This window comes from Olea europaea, chromosome 13 (assembly GCF_002742605.1).
Source record: "Olea europaea var. sylvestris chromosome 13, O_europaea_v1, whole genome shotgun sequence".
NCBI lineage: Eukaryota > Viridiplantae > Streptophyta > Magnoliopsida > Lamiales > Oleaceae > Olea > Olea europaea.
In genome coordinates, this window is record NC_036249.1 from 8,461,120 (window position 1) to 8,477,863 (window position 16,744).

Consider the following 16,744-nt stretch of genomic DNA (forward strand, 5'->3'; position numbering starts at 1 on the left):
AAAAGAAAAAGTTAAGGCATTATATGTCTTAATTACAATTCGCCTCATACCAAACGAATTATTTTCCTAAGTCTCCCCCAGTCCTCGCTCTGTCGAGAAGAAGTGATATTCAATTCAGTCACAACATCATCATCAACTTCCAGCTTCTTGTACTGCTCGACCAAAAACTTAGTTCGCTCAATTTCTTGGGAGGCATTACGCTTTTTAGCAACCATTCTCGCCTTGCAATCGTCCATTTTGGCTTGAAACTCCTTCATCTGTGCAGCCAAACTAGTCATCAAAGAGTCTTCAATCATGACTTCGGAAGAGATTTCTTTCAATTCGTCCTCAGCTTTATTGATCTTCAGAAGCAAGGACTCTTTTTCAGATACAGCGCGAAGATATTGAGTACTTTTGGCCTTCAGTTCAACATTTTTGGCCAGCAAGGAGAGGACCTCGGAATGGACAAATTTCAACGTCGCTTTAAAATTAGCAGAAAGATTGAGCGACGGAAGTGTCAGAGCTTGCTCCAATTTCACATTCAAATGCTCAAGCTTATCCTCATGCTTGGCAGCACTAGCCTTACCGATGTCCATATCCATGAAGGACACATACTCAAATATCGACTGCTTGAGAAACTTCATATCTTCCTCTGAAGAAGCAAAAGGACGACTGGCTGAAGCAGGGCGAGATGTCTTGACTTGCCCCGAGGAAGTGAACAAGTCTTGGATGGAACGCACAATTTTATTAGCATCCTGCAAAGAAAGTTACCAACATTGAAGGTTTCCACTACACTAAACAAAGTGAAAGTAAAGGTGAAGCAAATGTTACCTCATCAGCAATCTTGGAAGGCGGCATATCCCCAGCCAAATCTACCACCTGTGGCTCCACCATTCGTGAGGACTTCTCCTTGTCTAAGCAAGAAGACCTTGCCACAACAGGCAGACTCATGGGAGTATCTGCAAAACTCAAAAAGCAACAAATCAAAAACCAATAGCACAAGCAAAGGTAAAGCATCAAAAAATGAATTACCTTCTGCTTCGACGTTTGGGGGGTCAATGCCCTGGGAAGAAGGTGGCTTATCCATTGGTTGTGATGAAGATTCTGGGACTGAAGATTTCTCTTTAAGCGTAGTCCCTTCATCAGCTGGTTTGGACGAAGCAGCCTCAGCAGAGGATGATGGAGCAGGAGCTGCCAACACCAAAGCCTTCAAAGGAGAGGTTGAACTTTTCTAAGAAATCCAAATAAACCATCAGCACATAGAAAAGTTTCAAGTATGGAAAGGTATGCTTGTGAGTAAACCAATATAATTACCTTCCTCTTGACGATGAAAGGAGTGTCATCATCATCATCAGCATCATCCTCCAAAATAGGAGATGCTGAGGCTGGCCGTTTGTGGCTTGGGGCACTTTTAGCTGCAGTGGGCTTGGCAGGAAGAGAAGTCGATGGACGAGCAGACTATTTAGCACGAGCAGGGGAAGAAGGACTCCTAATGGACACATGAATGACCAAAACAGGAGAGGTGGAAGAAATGTTTGGCTGGTCCAGTGAATGGAAAGCACGATTGGCATCAGTCGCAAACAATCTGCGCTTCACTGACGGCCAAAGTCGTTCAAAAAGGAGATGGATGGCACGGCTAGGATTGAAGGGAGCTAATGAAAAGTTGCTCGTCAAAAGAATATTGCGAGCATCTATAGCTTCTGCCTCTGCCTTATTAATGGTGTGGAAGTGGTCTATCAAATTTCTTGAATAGCAAGGGAGAACGGGCCAAGTTTGGCCAAAACCAAGTTGGCGAGCAAAAAATTGGGGAGCATATATTTGAACCCCAGCTTTGGCATTGGTCCCAGTTAAAATATCATCGAACAACTCCCTTCCGGTCAAAAATTGAATCCAAACGAATAGAGAGGTGCTCGCACTATCCAGAGTGGATGGAGGTTGCACATAATCTGAAGTCAAAAAGGGAGGAAAGGGAAAGAAGGAAGGGATTGAATCCAAAGTATAAAAGAATGAAAAAATATCCCTTCTGGACATATTTATAGGAGTCAAGGGATCAATGGCTAGCCCATAACAGCTAGCAGAAGGACTGGAAATGGATGGAGCACCAAGCGATGGAAAATAGGCTCTCAACCACATTTGAGTGAACCAAAGAGACCCACTGCCAGTGGGAGATGCACCATTCTTTAATTGGGATTGAAGAGAAGCCATGTCTCTATAGAGGGCAGCTAAAAAGAAAGAACACAAATTTAGAGGCCTACCACGCCCCAATTCGTGCGCTATAGGTAAATAGCTCATGGAGGGCTTCATGCTTGGCACACACAAAATGTATTTACAAAACCAAATCTGAAGAAAGGCCACACGCTCAGCATGGGAAGGCTCAGCGCTCGAGTGGTTATGACGGGTTTGCAGGCTTGAATAAGACTTGGTGAGTTTTTTATCAAATTTCGGGGCGACACTAGAAATCAAAATACTAGGAAAAATGGTATCACCCAAAGGTGGCACATTTACTAGGGCCCCAACATCCCTTAAGGTAATAGACATGAGACCAAGAGGGAAAACAAAAGTATTATACTCAGAAGACCAAAAACTTAAAGCGATTGAAAAAAGTGCTGGGTCAAAAATAGGGAGTTGAAGTGAGATTTCTAACAAATCAGAAATCCTAGCACTATTAAAAATTGCCTTAGTAGGACCATGGTCCACAAGGCGAGCATGCCATCTACGGAAAACGATATCAGATTTAGGCCAAGTGAGAATACCTCTTTCGCGAAGCAGCCTCAGCGGCAAAGAGTTTAGAAATGGAGGACCCTGAGTACAAGGGAACAGTTGACCGACCGCCGCTTGTTCGATGGCTTCGGCGTTGTTAAATGAAGGACCTAGATAGAACTCATTGAGTTCAACATTGGCCGGTGCAAGGAAGTTCGGAGTTATATATGGCCGAGTGAGGAGTTTCTGGAAGTCTTCAAAACTGAAGGAGTCACCAGATTGGGATTGTGAGGTAGCCATTAGGAATGAAATAGAGTTTGTCGAAGTTTGCTTAAGAAACATAGCAGAGAAGCAAGAAGATGAACAGTAATATTGCGAGAGAGAAGCGCGAAACAATGAGGCGTGATTTAGTGGTGCGATGAAATGGCGTGTAATTGGGGGTTATAAGGGTTTGCAAACGTCGCACCTTTTCAGGCTATGGAAGAAAACAATGATTGAAATTCTTGGGAATTTCGAATGTTGCTGGGAAACACAAAGTGAATATGGCAAAAATTAATAATTGGTATTAATTCTGCCATATTTGGGGGTAATTGTTGATACACAAAAAGTTCAACCCAAATCGAATAGCCCAAGGAATGAAGCCCAATTGGAGGATCCCCAAATCAGATAGCCCAAAGAATGGCCTAATCAGGCAATTCAGGATAAAGACCCAAATAGGGAAGCCCATGAGCGTGGTAATACCATCGTCCAAGCTTGCAAGTCGCCCAAGATTTGAGCGAATAGATTGCCATGCAGTCACCCAGAGCTGTGACCCTATTCTCACCCAAACATTCGAGTCACCCAAGATCTTAGCAAACATAAGATGTTATGGCTATCCAAAAGTGCGGTTAATGAAGCAGTTATTGAGTAGCCCTATCACGTTCCACGATTCAAGGAATTCAATTGAAGACGGTTGAACGACCAAAAGTAATGGTAGCAGTTAGAGAAGGTAGTTCCATGACAAGTTGGCCACCATGAAGAAAGTTGGCAGTTATAGAGCGATCAAGCAGTTTTTAAGCGGTTGATTACAAAGAGATCATACAGGGAGTATAAAAGGAAGAAAATACATAGAACAAAGGACCCCGAATCAAACACTCTCAAATAGAGAATATGTAACTTACAATTTCTTAGTTTAAATTTAAACACTTCTTTTCAGTAACTTGTGTGCTTGCGCCCCTTGGAGGTATTCTGTTTTATTTTTCCAATTTTAAAGTCATCGCCAATAAAAACACCCCTTTTTGAACTTTGTTTCAAGAGGTTTGTCCCTTACACAATCATCTGATCCATTTTTAATTGTTAGCAACTAACCCGCGCAAAACACCTTTCAATTTAACTTTGAAGTCATCTTTGCTTTGATTTAAATGAGAGTTAATAATTAACTTTAATCATATATTTCATTGAATCCATAACTTTTTAATCATACATTTTATCAATTTTTAACAAAATTTACTAAAAATCTGACATTTGTTGTCTATTATTTCTAAAATATATTTTTTTTTATCTTCTTTTCAATCACATATTATGCAATAAAATAATAATGTACATAACTTTAAATCTTTTCTTTATTTTTTAATTACAAATTCTCCAACAATATTCTATTTCAAAATACATTCTTAAATAAAAATGAGGTTCAAACGAGTTTCTACTTTTAACCCTTATCAAACATGGCTCTTTCAAAAGTATGAATTTAGCTATAGATTTGAAACCTATTTTAGTCTTTAATTAAAAAAAGGGAGAAAATTCAAATTTTGTGACTTTTTATCATAATAATTTATCTTCTTTCTCCTTTTGTTATTTATCTTTTAAAAATAAATATTACTGTGACCTTTTGTCATTCGAACAAAGAAGAATATTCCAATGGAACCCCACTTACTATAAAATTCACCATAGCTACAAAGTCAAAGATCCATGTCGTCTAATTACGACTTCAATTCTTCCACAATTTATGTAGGACTTTACCTCTACTTTTGGCTTTAGTCTCTAACCATCATGTCAAAGAATGCTCTACACGACTACACAATTGAATCAAATCGGTGGTCTGTGAAATTATTGAACGACAGATGTGGTATGGTATGGATTCAATAATTAAAATTTGTCAATTGACTGCTTTGAAATTAGAGGAAATTATACGGATATTCGCATTGTTCTACAGTAACATTCCATTCTGTGAAATCACAATTGTTTCCCTCTTTCAACCTTTCCTTCTTTTTGCTTTTCCAATTTTGCTTCTCTCTCTGACCTGCAGATCGAATCTGAGTATATATAAATTCATTTGTTGTGAAGAAACCTAGAAACCTTTGCTTCTCTATATAAAGCCGGATTTCAGTATTGTGGTGTTTCTTTTTGTTGGTAAGTTATTTTTAGTTTGTGGGATTTGTTTATCTGGAAGAACTGATGACCATGCTTTGTCCTGCATTCGTTGTAGAATGAAAGTTGAAGATTTTGAAACTATTTCTTTTTATTATATTTCTTGTTAGTCTAGACGATTATTTGGGTTTTCAAAATTCTAAATTTTGATGGCTTATAACAAGGTTTTCTCCTGGACAAAGTAATTTTTTTCTCTCTTCTTTTGCAATTTTTCTACATTCTATCTTTCTTATATATTCAATCAGTTAGTTTTCAATACATGCATATGCATATCAATCTATTTTCTGTTCAATTGTTCTTTTTTTTTTTGGGCCATTTTTTGAATTTATAAATTGAAAAATCAAAAGCTGCTTCCTTGTTTTCTGATCACAGATTTTATAAATATAGTTAATAATATGATTTCATTTGGAATCATGTGTTTCTTAAGTTCTTGGGAACTAAGACTTCATTTTATGTTGGATTCTAGTGTGGAAAATTCTTATTAAACCTTTTCTTATAATCAAGGGAGACATTTACCAATTTCAAAGTCTATTTCGATCTACTTTTCAACATTCAATTAGATCATGTCCTAGATAAAAAATGAAGTAGGGAGACATTTTGTATGAAATAACACTTTTGTTTGTAGTTGGTATACTAATGGAAGGTTTAATTTCTGGATTTGGGTGTCATTTGACACAGCTAGGATAAAAGAATTGTGGGTCAATTTTCACAAAATTTAATTGGTGGGGGCCAAAAATTGAAACTAAAAGGATTTTTCTTTTCTTTTTCCCCCTTGAAAAAATCTTGAGCAAAATTTGAAATTTGAAATCTAGTGTGGAGGCAGCTCACCCCAATGTCCCCACACTAAATCCATCCCTGGTTATGATAGTCTTGATGATGTATCATTGTGAAATGTAGGTTCTAGGCACTAGTTGGCTGGGGAGCATCTTCCTTTGATAAATGGGCTGTATACAGTCTACAGCAACAAGACAGTCTCCCGGGCACGAAGATCCAGTTTTACTTGCTTCCCAGACAGCGTGTAAGTTTCTTATTTATTTTGATGGAAAAATATTTGTTGACTGATATCTCATATGTGTAATTTCTGACCCTTTTCCATATGAAAGCAGGAAAGACTTGTTTGTTCAGATTTCAATGAAATAACTGCATTTTTATGCGAGATTGGCATTGTCAAGTAATATTTGATGAGGAAATAAAGGTTGTACAACTATGTAAGTCTTGTGTTAAGGATTTAAGAAAAGTCGTTCAAGTGAATAAAACTTGTTGAATAAGGCGTAATGCATGAGCATGAAGGTGTTGAGTTGGTTATTTTAAGATGCTGGAAGCCACTTGACATTTACTCTTATAGAAGCACAGTGCATTTTGGATCTTTTTATTTGTGAATCTTCGTCTTTGCTTGATCCAATTCTGGAGAGTGAATTAGTATGATATCAACACATTAGGGAGTTGGTTCATAAGTGTGACCAATTGACTCATGGATAGAAATCACTAGACTGTATTTTTCTCCTCAAAATTAAATAAAGTATTTGATCTGAATGTTCTTTTTAATTGTTTTTAACTCTCTGGTTATTGGAAGTACTGCATGGTCCATTATGGAGTTGAGTATTTGAGTTGTACTTTTGTATACTTCCATGTTGGATGTTGACATTCCTGTTTGTGCACGAATCTGATCAAAATTAGTAAAGATAATTTATAAGTTAAGCCTTAATATCTCGTTGAGGTTTATATTAACATCCTGTACAATTATTTTATTTACATCTGACAATAAAATATTTCACTTAACTCTTGAGTCGGCACTCATTCCCTTTTCATCATAAGATGGTTGCTGTGATGTTATATTTCGATGCTTTCCTTATGGTTTCTTTATAAGTCAATTCTTGTATTCATGAACTTTTTTTGGCAGTCAGTGTTAGCGAAGTTGAAGCATTATTTGAGCTGTTTAAGAGCATTAGCAGCTCCGTAATTGACGATGGGCTAATAAATAAGGTGATTTACTTTAGAACATATGCAAGATTTTCATTCATACCTTAAATGTATCATGATTCCACACATCTTCTAGTTCAGCATGTCTCTTAACTCTTACTTATCGATTCTGATTTTCTGCGGTCAAGGAATACATAATTGACACATTTATAAAGGGTCTTGTGCCTTTTAAGACCCACATTATTAATCTTAATTGAGTAACTCTCCTGTAGGCTGCAGCCTATTGCTGGGATATGTTTTGGCTTGTGCTTACTTACCTGTATCTTAATGTCTCTATCTTTTAGACTTCCAAAGGAGTTTCAAGTTGAAAATAGTATTATCTGAAATCATGATGCTGCCAATAAAGCACTACTGCACTAGTATCAAATTCTAACATAAAGAAAAATATGTTCCAAGGAAAAGTTTTGGCATTATGATCAACATTGCTACTATGCTAGTCACTTTTCTATTTGCTTTATGTCATGTTATAAGTTGGAGTTGATAAAATATTTGAATTTTAGGAAATAAGTGGAACTTTGATGAATGTTACACAAACACATTGATCCTTGCACTGCAATTCGAATGTTGGAGCTTATAATGAATTTAATCTTCCCAATATATAGCACAGATATCACATGATTTGAGAATGATTAGATAAATCACGTACACCGTTCTATTTTAGAATAGTACTAGAATTTGATTATGATGCATTTGGAACAATGCTTTATATGCAGGAAGAATTTCAGTTGGCTCTTTTCAAGAACAGGAAGAAAGAGAATCTTTTTGCAAACCGGGTATGAAATTTTTTCCTCTGTCTGGGAGTAGCAAATCATGCTCAATGTTCTGAACGAGATTACAATATTTTAATTCTGTTTTAAGTATAAGCTTTATTGCTTTGATTATGAAACAAAACCATTGATGCACACTTAAAGCTGGATAGTATGTTGGAAGAGTTATTAAGGAATTATATTACAAAAGTTTGCAACTATTTGTTTCTTATTGTCTACTTGACGGGACTACATAGTAATCTGATGAGTGGATATTTGAAATGTGAAATGTGCTGCTACACTTGATGCTATGTGCACAATTATAATTATTCCTGTCAATGCTTGTTACATTTCTGGAATATCCCAGATTAGTTCAACCTTCATAAATTAAACTCTTCCTCTTATTGCTCTTTTGCAAACTACCTTTACAAAATAATCCCAATGTACTTTTCATACAATCTAAGTTAAATAAAATGAACCCTTATGCCATTTTGTACTCCCATACGAATGGACATAATTGGAACTGCATAAGAGCATCTTCAAGAGATTTTTTAAAGATGCTCTCTATTTGAAAGAGTTAATTTTTAAAATCATACTCCAATAGACTCTTTAAATTAGCATTTTAATTTAATTCACTCTTCGTAATTAAATGCATTTAAAGTTTTTCAATTTTCAATGTAGGAAAATAATAATATAATCTGAAGAAAAGCAGTTAAAATAAAAGATAGAGAAAAATAATAAATATTTTTTTGGAATAGTGAAATTAAGTGTTAAATTAAAGAGCTTGTTAGAGAACTTTAAAATTTTAATTCTCCAAATTTATATTTGCTCTCCAAATGATAGAATATGCTCATTAAAAATAGAGTCCCTTAGAGATGCTCTAAAACACAACACAGCCATTCAATTTGGTTGATCTTCATAAATTGATCAAATTAGTTGGTTCAATTTTTAGGTCATGCTGGGGAAGTCACCCAGTCTGTGAATGTTGCCTTGTTTAGATTATTCTAGCAAGTTAGGAAGTTTGGTATTACAAATCTTTCTTGATCCTGGTTAGATTTTCAAAGCCATTTGACCCAGAAGTTTTCAACGCAACCCTACTTTTTTGTCTTACATCGATAAAAATTAATATTCTAAGTGGGATTATCAACAAGTATTAGTGATGTATTTTCACAAGCTTTTAGAAAATTAGGATATAGTGGTCTAAGTTTCATAATTTGCTTAATGTTTTTGTGTAATTGCTGGATGTACAACGTTCTTACTGTCTTATTCGTTTTCACACCTGTACAAATCAGAGCCTTGCTTAATTTGACTAAAACTCATCAGATCAAAGACCAGGCTTTTTAAGATTTCTGTTTTATAAAGTTTTACATGGATGGAGTCGTATATAGGCATACACCTAGTTATATATAAGCAAATAGCTGCACTAATACTTGTAGCTATGTTAAAATGTGCTCATGCAAACGCCAATGCAGAAAATTATTGTCTTGTTTTCCCTTTTTTTCTTTTTCTGTTCAAGCTATGAATTTTCTTGTGTAACATTTTAATTCTTTTCTTCTTGTAGATTTTTGATCTCTTTGATGTGAAGCAAAAAGGAGTCATTGATTTTGGTGACTTTGTTAGATCACTGAATGTTTTCCACCCAAATGCACCACAAGAAGATAAAATCAATTGTGAGTTATAGAGATATGTTCCAACATTATTTTGACACTTGTATTTTTTGTTTATTGATCCAAAATTATGGCTGAATGTTACATTAAAGAATTTATTTTATTTGTTTATTTATTATTATTATTTTTTTTTTGTGCTGCTGCAGTTTCATTTAAGCTGTATGATATGGATGGCACAGGATATATTGAACGGCAAGAGGTAGTTTATTTTTACCATTTGTAGGGGAATTTTTTTTTTCCAGGTTTTGTTAAAATAATTATAAGGATATTACAATTTTCTATATTTAGGATAATATATTTATGTTCCAAAATTAAAATGTGGTAGGGATGGTTCACTAGAATGTGGCTCTGATTCTTTTCTTGACTTTGACTTTAGCTTGATTCTCGTGTATTCTTCTAATTGTTGGAAATTTATCCATTATTTTAGTTGCAAGACTCAACACTTGTATCCCCCGCATATTTATGTAAATAGAGTTTAATCTATAAAAGATTTGATTAGTTTTAGTTGACTAAGATTTTAATATTTTGATAAAGTTTGATGTTAAAATTATGAACTAAATATAACTTAGACAACTAGACCTGCACAACTTTTTTGTGTAAGATTTACTAAGAGAGACCTTATTTCTAAATGGAAAGAAATATCCAGTCGAAATGTTATGGAAATAAGCAGATGAGAATTGAGAGATGTGACAAAATCACGGACAGAACACACACACACACACACACATATATATATGGCTACTTGCGATTTCATTGTTATTAGAAAATATTATGGCCTATTTTTGACACTCTCTTTCTAAAGTTGCATATCGTTGTATTATTTTATTTTTCCAATGTAGCAGTAATAAGATTTGCTCAAAACATTATTTTGTCAAGCTCACAATTTTCGAGAATAGTCATTAAACATTCAGTTACATATATTCCAAAGTAATGTGGTCAAATGGTGGGGTTTACTCCTGTGATGTCATCATAAGCTAACTTTTTATTTTTTCTACTTCTCTTTGTATCAGCATAAGATGTTTGACTTTATGGTCTCCTGTTCTTATATGGGGCATCAAAATGTTGTCACTTGTCACACAAGGATTGCCTTCTTTTCCTCCTAGAGCATGTTTTATATGCTTTTCTTTTCTCTCTCTTACTATTTATTTATATTGCCCCATCTCTGTTCCTGCCTATAGTTGTTATTTGTGGAATTTTCATTTTTGTCTTATTAGTGGATCTCATTGTTTGTAAATCTCCTTTGGGGAATTGGAGAATTATTTTGTAGATAATTGACTACTTGTATTTGTTAATTTGATTTTTCTTTTAATTTGCTTTCGTTGGAATGTTATGATGATTAATTAAAGAAAATTTGGTGAAGTGCGTGTTTTTAATACTATTGTTTGCTTTTCCATTGAAACCAATATGCACAATTCTTCACAGTTTGTGATTTTTGCAGGTTAAGCAAATGTTGATTGCACTTTTATGCGAGTCTGAAATGAAGTTGGCTGATGAAACCATTGAGATCATTCTTGACAAGGTGAGTGCTAATGCATACGTGTTGCTTTCATGACTTCTCTGGCATGCTTCTGTATCTTCTTTGTAAGTGATGTACATGACTTAATTTCTTGGATTAGCAGTGCATTCTCTCTGAGCTGAGTTGAGCAAAATGCTTCACAAAATTTTTCGGCTCGAGCTTATTTTGATTTTGATCAAACTTAATACAATAAGCTCGAGGTTTTGAGACTTATGCCCGTTTGACATGACTTTTGAAAAGTTAAAAGGAGTTTTTGAGACGTAAAAGCTACTTTTGGACTTGTTTGGTTTCTATGATAGTTCAAAACTGGAATTGGTACAATATTTAGAAGTGGCTGCCCTTGCTCAATTTAGGTCAGACCTTGGTTCTACGACTACGTTTTTTCTAGTTAGAATAGCTTTTAGAGAAAGTCGTTTTAATTTGGCTTCCTGTAAAAACACTTTCGAAATTGAAGCTCTTTTAAAAATTAGTTCTTAAATAAAATTATGGTAACTTCCTCCAAAAGTTCTTTTACTTGAAGCAAAAGTAAAAGCAAAAGGCATCCCAAACGGGTTCTTAAACTACGTGACCTCAGTTTTGCCAAACTCCAAATTATAATTCAAATCAATCAGTTTCATATTGATCGTGTTAATTTAAAGAAAGGCGGCAAAAAAGTGTGGCAAATATCAATCTCAATATTCATTAATTTTTAGAAAAAAATAATGGCTATAATCTTAGATGTATGCATGTTTGTGTGGGTGTACATACTTCATACACACGAGATAGATAGAGACAAGCATATATGCTTGGAGGGAAGAGGAGAGAGAGAGAGATCTTTTGTGGATCGTTGTGTATGCAGAACAGTGGAGATTGGTTGTTGAGGACTTGATACCTTTTCATCATGGGGCATTAGTTGTTTAAGTAGTTCTTTGGTGAGATTAATGTATATTTCGTTGTGCATCTGGAATTTACTTTCTATATATGTGGCACGTACTAGTTTGTAGCATTTTGGGTTCTGTTTGTTTCCTCTTTCATAAAATTCGTCAGGGTAATGTAAAAGCAAAAGAGAATGAAAGAAAAAGAAAGATGCATCCATTTATTTGATATCTGAACCTTTCCGGCTTTTCAAGAGTTGGATTTTGATGCCAGCTTATGTTTGCATGTTATTTGGGTAGTGTATATCTATCTTTTCTTTCATGGAACCTTTTTCTGTTCTTTCCCGAGGCATGCAAACCCTTGGAGACTGTTTTTTAAGAATCTGATCCTTCTCTATTAAAGGGGTGTAGTTTCATTGGGGAGTAATTTGTATTTCCTTTGTTGTACAATTCACTTCTAGATTGTAGCTTTCAACAAACTGGAGTCTTGTAAACTGGGATCTGTTCCTCAACTCTGTAGTGAAATTCAGATTTTCTTGTTTTTTGTGTTACTTCATCGAACAGACATTTTTGGAAGCGGACACTGACCAGGACGGAAAAATAGATAAATCTGAATGGCGCAATTTTGTGTCCCGAAATCCTTCACTGTTGAAGATAATGACACTTCCATATTTGAGGTAGTGTAATATTTGTTGGTCATGTCCAATTACACGCATCACTTTGGGGCTGTTACATGTGATTAATGATTTTACGCATATTGTGGCTTATATGCAGGGATATAACAACAACGTTTCCGAGTTTTGTATTTAATTCCGAGGTTGATGAGATTGCTACTTAAATTAAGAGACGGCTTAGTTTTAGTTATGTGATTTTCACAAGAAGCCTAGTGATGGGTACACGTACTCTACATTTGTAAACTATTTCGTGACTGGGTTTTCAATTACATTTGCCCATTTTTAGTGTACATTCCTAGCGATTATACTCCCTGTTGGAGGATTAGATGATATCAGAAAGCTCAATTGAGTTCTTTTGGGAAAATGGTCTTTTGAAAAGTTATTTTTTTTGGAGGATGTGTTGTTAAAAAGTACGAGGAAAAAAAAATCATTTTTGAAAGAATGTGATGGTGAAAATAAAAAGGGGGGGGGGGGGGGAGGGGGGGGGAGAGTTCTAGTCATAGTTGAACATGAGTTGCACATTATTCTAAAATGTTTTATAGATACTATGAAAATAATATTTAAAGGTGTGGAAATATAAAAAAATAATTAATACAAATTGTTTATGTAGGATGAAATTTTGATTCAAATGAAATAAAAATCAATTTGTGAAATCAATTTAAATAGTTGAGGAAGTCAATTAGAATAATCCTTCTATTTAGATTTGAATTCAACATCCAACGAATTCTATCATTTATACATATTCACTTCATATGCATTGAATATATCAATTGAAATTATTTATTATAGATATGCATTATGTTTATCCCCATTTACCTTTTAGGGTAATTGGCACTAAATGTTCCTACCTTTTAAGTTTATTTTGGAAAACGTTCATACCTTTTATTTTTTGACATTTTTGTCCTCGTTTCAATCTTTCTTTACGCTGGACATCTTTTTCACATATTTTTAACTTAAAATGATAAAAATACTCTCCTATTTATACAAAACAAAAAAAGAAAAGAAAAGAAAAGAAAATTGCACCTATATGCCTAAATTTTTAAAAACTACAAATGCCCCACTTGACCCTCCACTACCAGTACCACTAAAAACATAGGAGCCAATTTTCTCTGATATTTCAACATTGATTCAATATCAAATCACTTGGCTAGGTTCCCACTCCTCCTGCCCCTCTTGCCGCTAGATTTTAGCCGTCAACTGATGTCAGAAATGCGAAAATTTGCTGGCCGCTACCCCTTTCTCCCCCTCCGCTGCAACCAACTACAAAGCTTAGCCTTAGCCAGCATCCAAAGCAATAAACCATTTTACTACGGTTTTCCTTTAATCAAATCGTAATTACCTTAATTATTCAATACTCTATACATTAGCAGGTTCCATGAATGAATTAATTAAGGATTAGCAGAAGAAAAAATTCAATTCCCGTTCTTTATGTATGTATGATGTAGTGTGTTAAGAAGAAAAAAAAGATACCAATTACTTCATTTTCTTTCATTCTTCTTTTTCTCCATAAACCCTATTTCAATTAATCTATTTTCATCGATTTCTATTTAAGGAGTTCCATTAGATCACTTTAATTTTTTCAAGAAATAAAGTAAATAATTGCTTAATGGGGTTACTCATTGTGGACTTTTTCCTTTATTGTTGAGTGACTTTAGTAATGTAGAAGCTTGTAGGGGTCTGCATTTGCGTGTAGGACGGAGCATATTGAAATCACAGTCCGAAATTTCTCTAATGTTTTAACATTGATTCTTCTGGGGTTGGGTTTAGGTGTTTATAGTGGTGCTATCAATGGGGGATCAAATGGGGCGATGCTGCAGGGGTTGGGTTTGGGTGCTAATTAACGGTGTAGGTGCTGGCAGTGGGGTGGAGCGTTGGTTGTTGAGGTTGAGGCTGGTGGTAGAGTGGGGGAGCTATTGCGGAAGAAGGTGACAGTTTTCTTTTGAAATTTGGACTCATTTGTAGTTTTTAAAATTTTGGATCTTTAGGTGCAATTTTCTTTTCTTTTTTTGTTTTTATAAATAGGAGGATATTTTGGTCGTTTTAAGTTAAAAATATGTGAAAATGATGTCCAGCGCAAAGAAATATTAAAATGAGGGCAAAAGTGCCAAAAAATGAAAGGTGAGGACGTTTTCCACAATGAACTTGAAGGAATGAATGTTTTGTGCCAATTATCCTACCTTTTATGTTAACATTCATTAAATAAAATCAATTGGAAGAAAAATTTAAATCACAACTATCGGATCTTGTGCTTAAGCAAAAAATATTCATCTTTTGTTTCAAAATTTTTTAATGAATTTAATTTACTATTCAATCAAGTGGAATGAATCTGTCAAATGTATATTGATCATAACTAAGTATTTGACAAAATAATTCGAGATAATATTGTCCAAATGATTAAATAAATCAAATATATATTGAAAAATGAAAAAGATAATGAATCTATCAAATATGATTAAATAAATTAAATACATATTGAAAAAGAAAAGTAAGGTAATGCATGTGTCAAATGTACATTCATCATAACTATATAGTTGACAAAATAATTAATAATAATATTGTTCAAATGGTTTAAATGATTAATAAATTAAATACATATTGAAAACGAAAAATAGATTTTATTGAAATAATTAAATATATATTATTAAAGAAAAAGTAAAGTATTATTAAAATAATTGAATTATAGTAAGGATAGAATCATCAAAAAAATTATTTTGACATGATGTGATTTTTAGCCCGTTTAATTTTCATTCTTTGGCCACAAAAATGAAAAATATGACTATTATTAATCACATCAACCATCATAATCGACTTTCTATTTTTTGTGTGGTCCCATAGATTATATTTTTCATTTATATTCTTAAATCTATGGGAATGAAAATTATAATATTTTGAAATGCTCTCACATTTTTAATATATCTTTTGTCATTTCCTATTCTTCATCTTCCATGTTACGCTCCAATCCTCTTGTTGCTCTACTTTTCCATGTAAGAAGTAGTTTAAAGGGTTTCTTGAGTTAGATGGTGTTTGAGATTCATTTTTATATAAAAATGCATTATAAAATAGTAAATTGATAGGAAATGTGTGATTGAAAAATAATTTTTTTTAATTTACGTGTATTATTATTTTAATAAAGAATATGATTGAAAAGAAGATAGAGAGAAATGCATTTAAAAAAAAAGGGTACCAAACAGGACCTTATTCTCGAAGAGGGATATAGAGAGGAATTATGTCACGTTTGCTCCCCATTAATTTCTATTACATTATATTACATTTTTCTCTTTCTTATTTTGAATCACACAATTTTCCTTAAAATAATATTACACGTAAATCGAAAATTTTCCCTTCTTTTTCAATCGCTCATTTTTCAAAAAAATACTATTCCACCCATTTTCAATTCTACAAAATGGGGTCAAACGAGGGCTACGTAGTAAGGAAATGGGAATAGACGAAGAATATGAGAGATGGAAAGTCGAATAAAACACAATAGGGTGGGAGATGGATGTTATGATCAATGATACAGAAAGATATCATGGAGAATACGGGAATTATTTTTAGGAAATTGTTGTGCGTACAGTGTTGTACATGTACAACACTCATATTTGTGGGACTGCGATTATTTTAGTCGTGGTCCCACCTTTTGTATGTGAGAGACTGTAAATCATAATGTCAAAATTGTTTTACTTATAGCATTGTTCTTATTTTTAGTAGAATTAAATTAGTATAAACAAGTATAATTAGATAAAAAGTAGGGTCCGTTTGATTGTAAAAATGGAATTGAATTGAAAACGAGTTATAGGGAATTGAATTGCCTAGAAATTGTTTTTCTGGGAATTGTAAATTATTGTGTTTGATTGGTATAATTTTTCATGTGAAAAATATTAAAATAAAAGTGTTTTTTGATGTTCGTTTGACTTTGTTTTATATGAAAATTGTCAATTAAAGGGATATATTTTATTGATATTGGGAATGAAATTTGTTTCCATTGCCAACAAAAAAATAAAAAAAATCATGAAAATTATCTATCTTTTGGTGTTCGTTTGATTTGTTTTACATGAAAATTGTTAATGTAAGGAATATCATATTTTACAATTATTCCTAAAATTTGTTTCAATTGCAAATAATAAAAAAGAAACAGAAAAAAGGGAAAAAGCTGGAATTGCAATTCCCACGATTTTGGTGGGAATTGCTTTTTCATCAAAAAGCAAGAAAATGCTTATGTGGC

At 33.7% G+C, this 16,744-nt stretch overlaps 1 protein-coding gene across 2 annotated transcripts; it reads left to right on the forward strand.

Annotated features, from left to right (window-relative positions):
- The first annotated feature begins 4,701 nt into the window (after positions 1 to 4,701).
- Positions 4,702 to 12,886, forward strand: LOC111407499 (calcineurin B-like protein 9). Of its 2 annotated transcripts, none has more exons than XM_023037010.1 (10): positions 4,702 to 4,788; positions 4,964 to 5,067; positions 5,983 to 6,103; positions 6,986 to 7,068; positions 7,779 to 7,838; positions 9,373 to 9,481; positions 9,625 to 9,677; positions 10,917 to 10,997; positions 12,413 to 12,525; positions 12,623 to 12,886. In XM_023037010.1, the coding sequence occupies exons 3-10, from the start codon at positions 6,025 to 6,027 to the stop codon at positions 12,684 to 12,686; spliced, it is 642 nt and encodes a 213-aa protein (XP_022892778.1). In that variant the 5' UTR covers positions 4,702 to 4,788; positions 4,964 to 5,067; positions 5,983 to 6,024; the 3' UTR covers positions 12,687 to 12,886. The 2 variants fall into 2 exon arrangements, with proteins under 2 accessions (XP_022892778.1, XP_022892779.1); XM_023037011.1 differs by lacking the exon at positions 4,702 to 4,788 and adding an exon at positions 6,192 to 6,293 and having other exon boundaries at positions 4,829 to 5,067.
- Positions 12,887 to 16,744: the final 3,858 nt, after the last annotated feature.

Excerpts from the sequence above, each read along its gene's own strand:
- LOC111407499 (XM_023037010.1), top strand. The coding sequence starts at position 6,025 with ATGGGCTGTATACAGTCTACAGCAACAAGACAGTCTCCCGGGCACGAA. Across the intron at positions 9,482-9,624 it reads ACAAGAAGATAAAATCAATT|TTTCATTTAAGCTGTATGAT; the intron begins GTGAGTTATAGA and ends GTGCTGCTGCAG. Across the intron at positions 10,998-12,412 it reads TTGAGATCATTCTTGACAAG|ACATTTTTGGAAGCGGACAC; the intron begins GTGAGTGCTAAT and ends TTCATCGAACAG.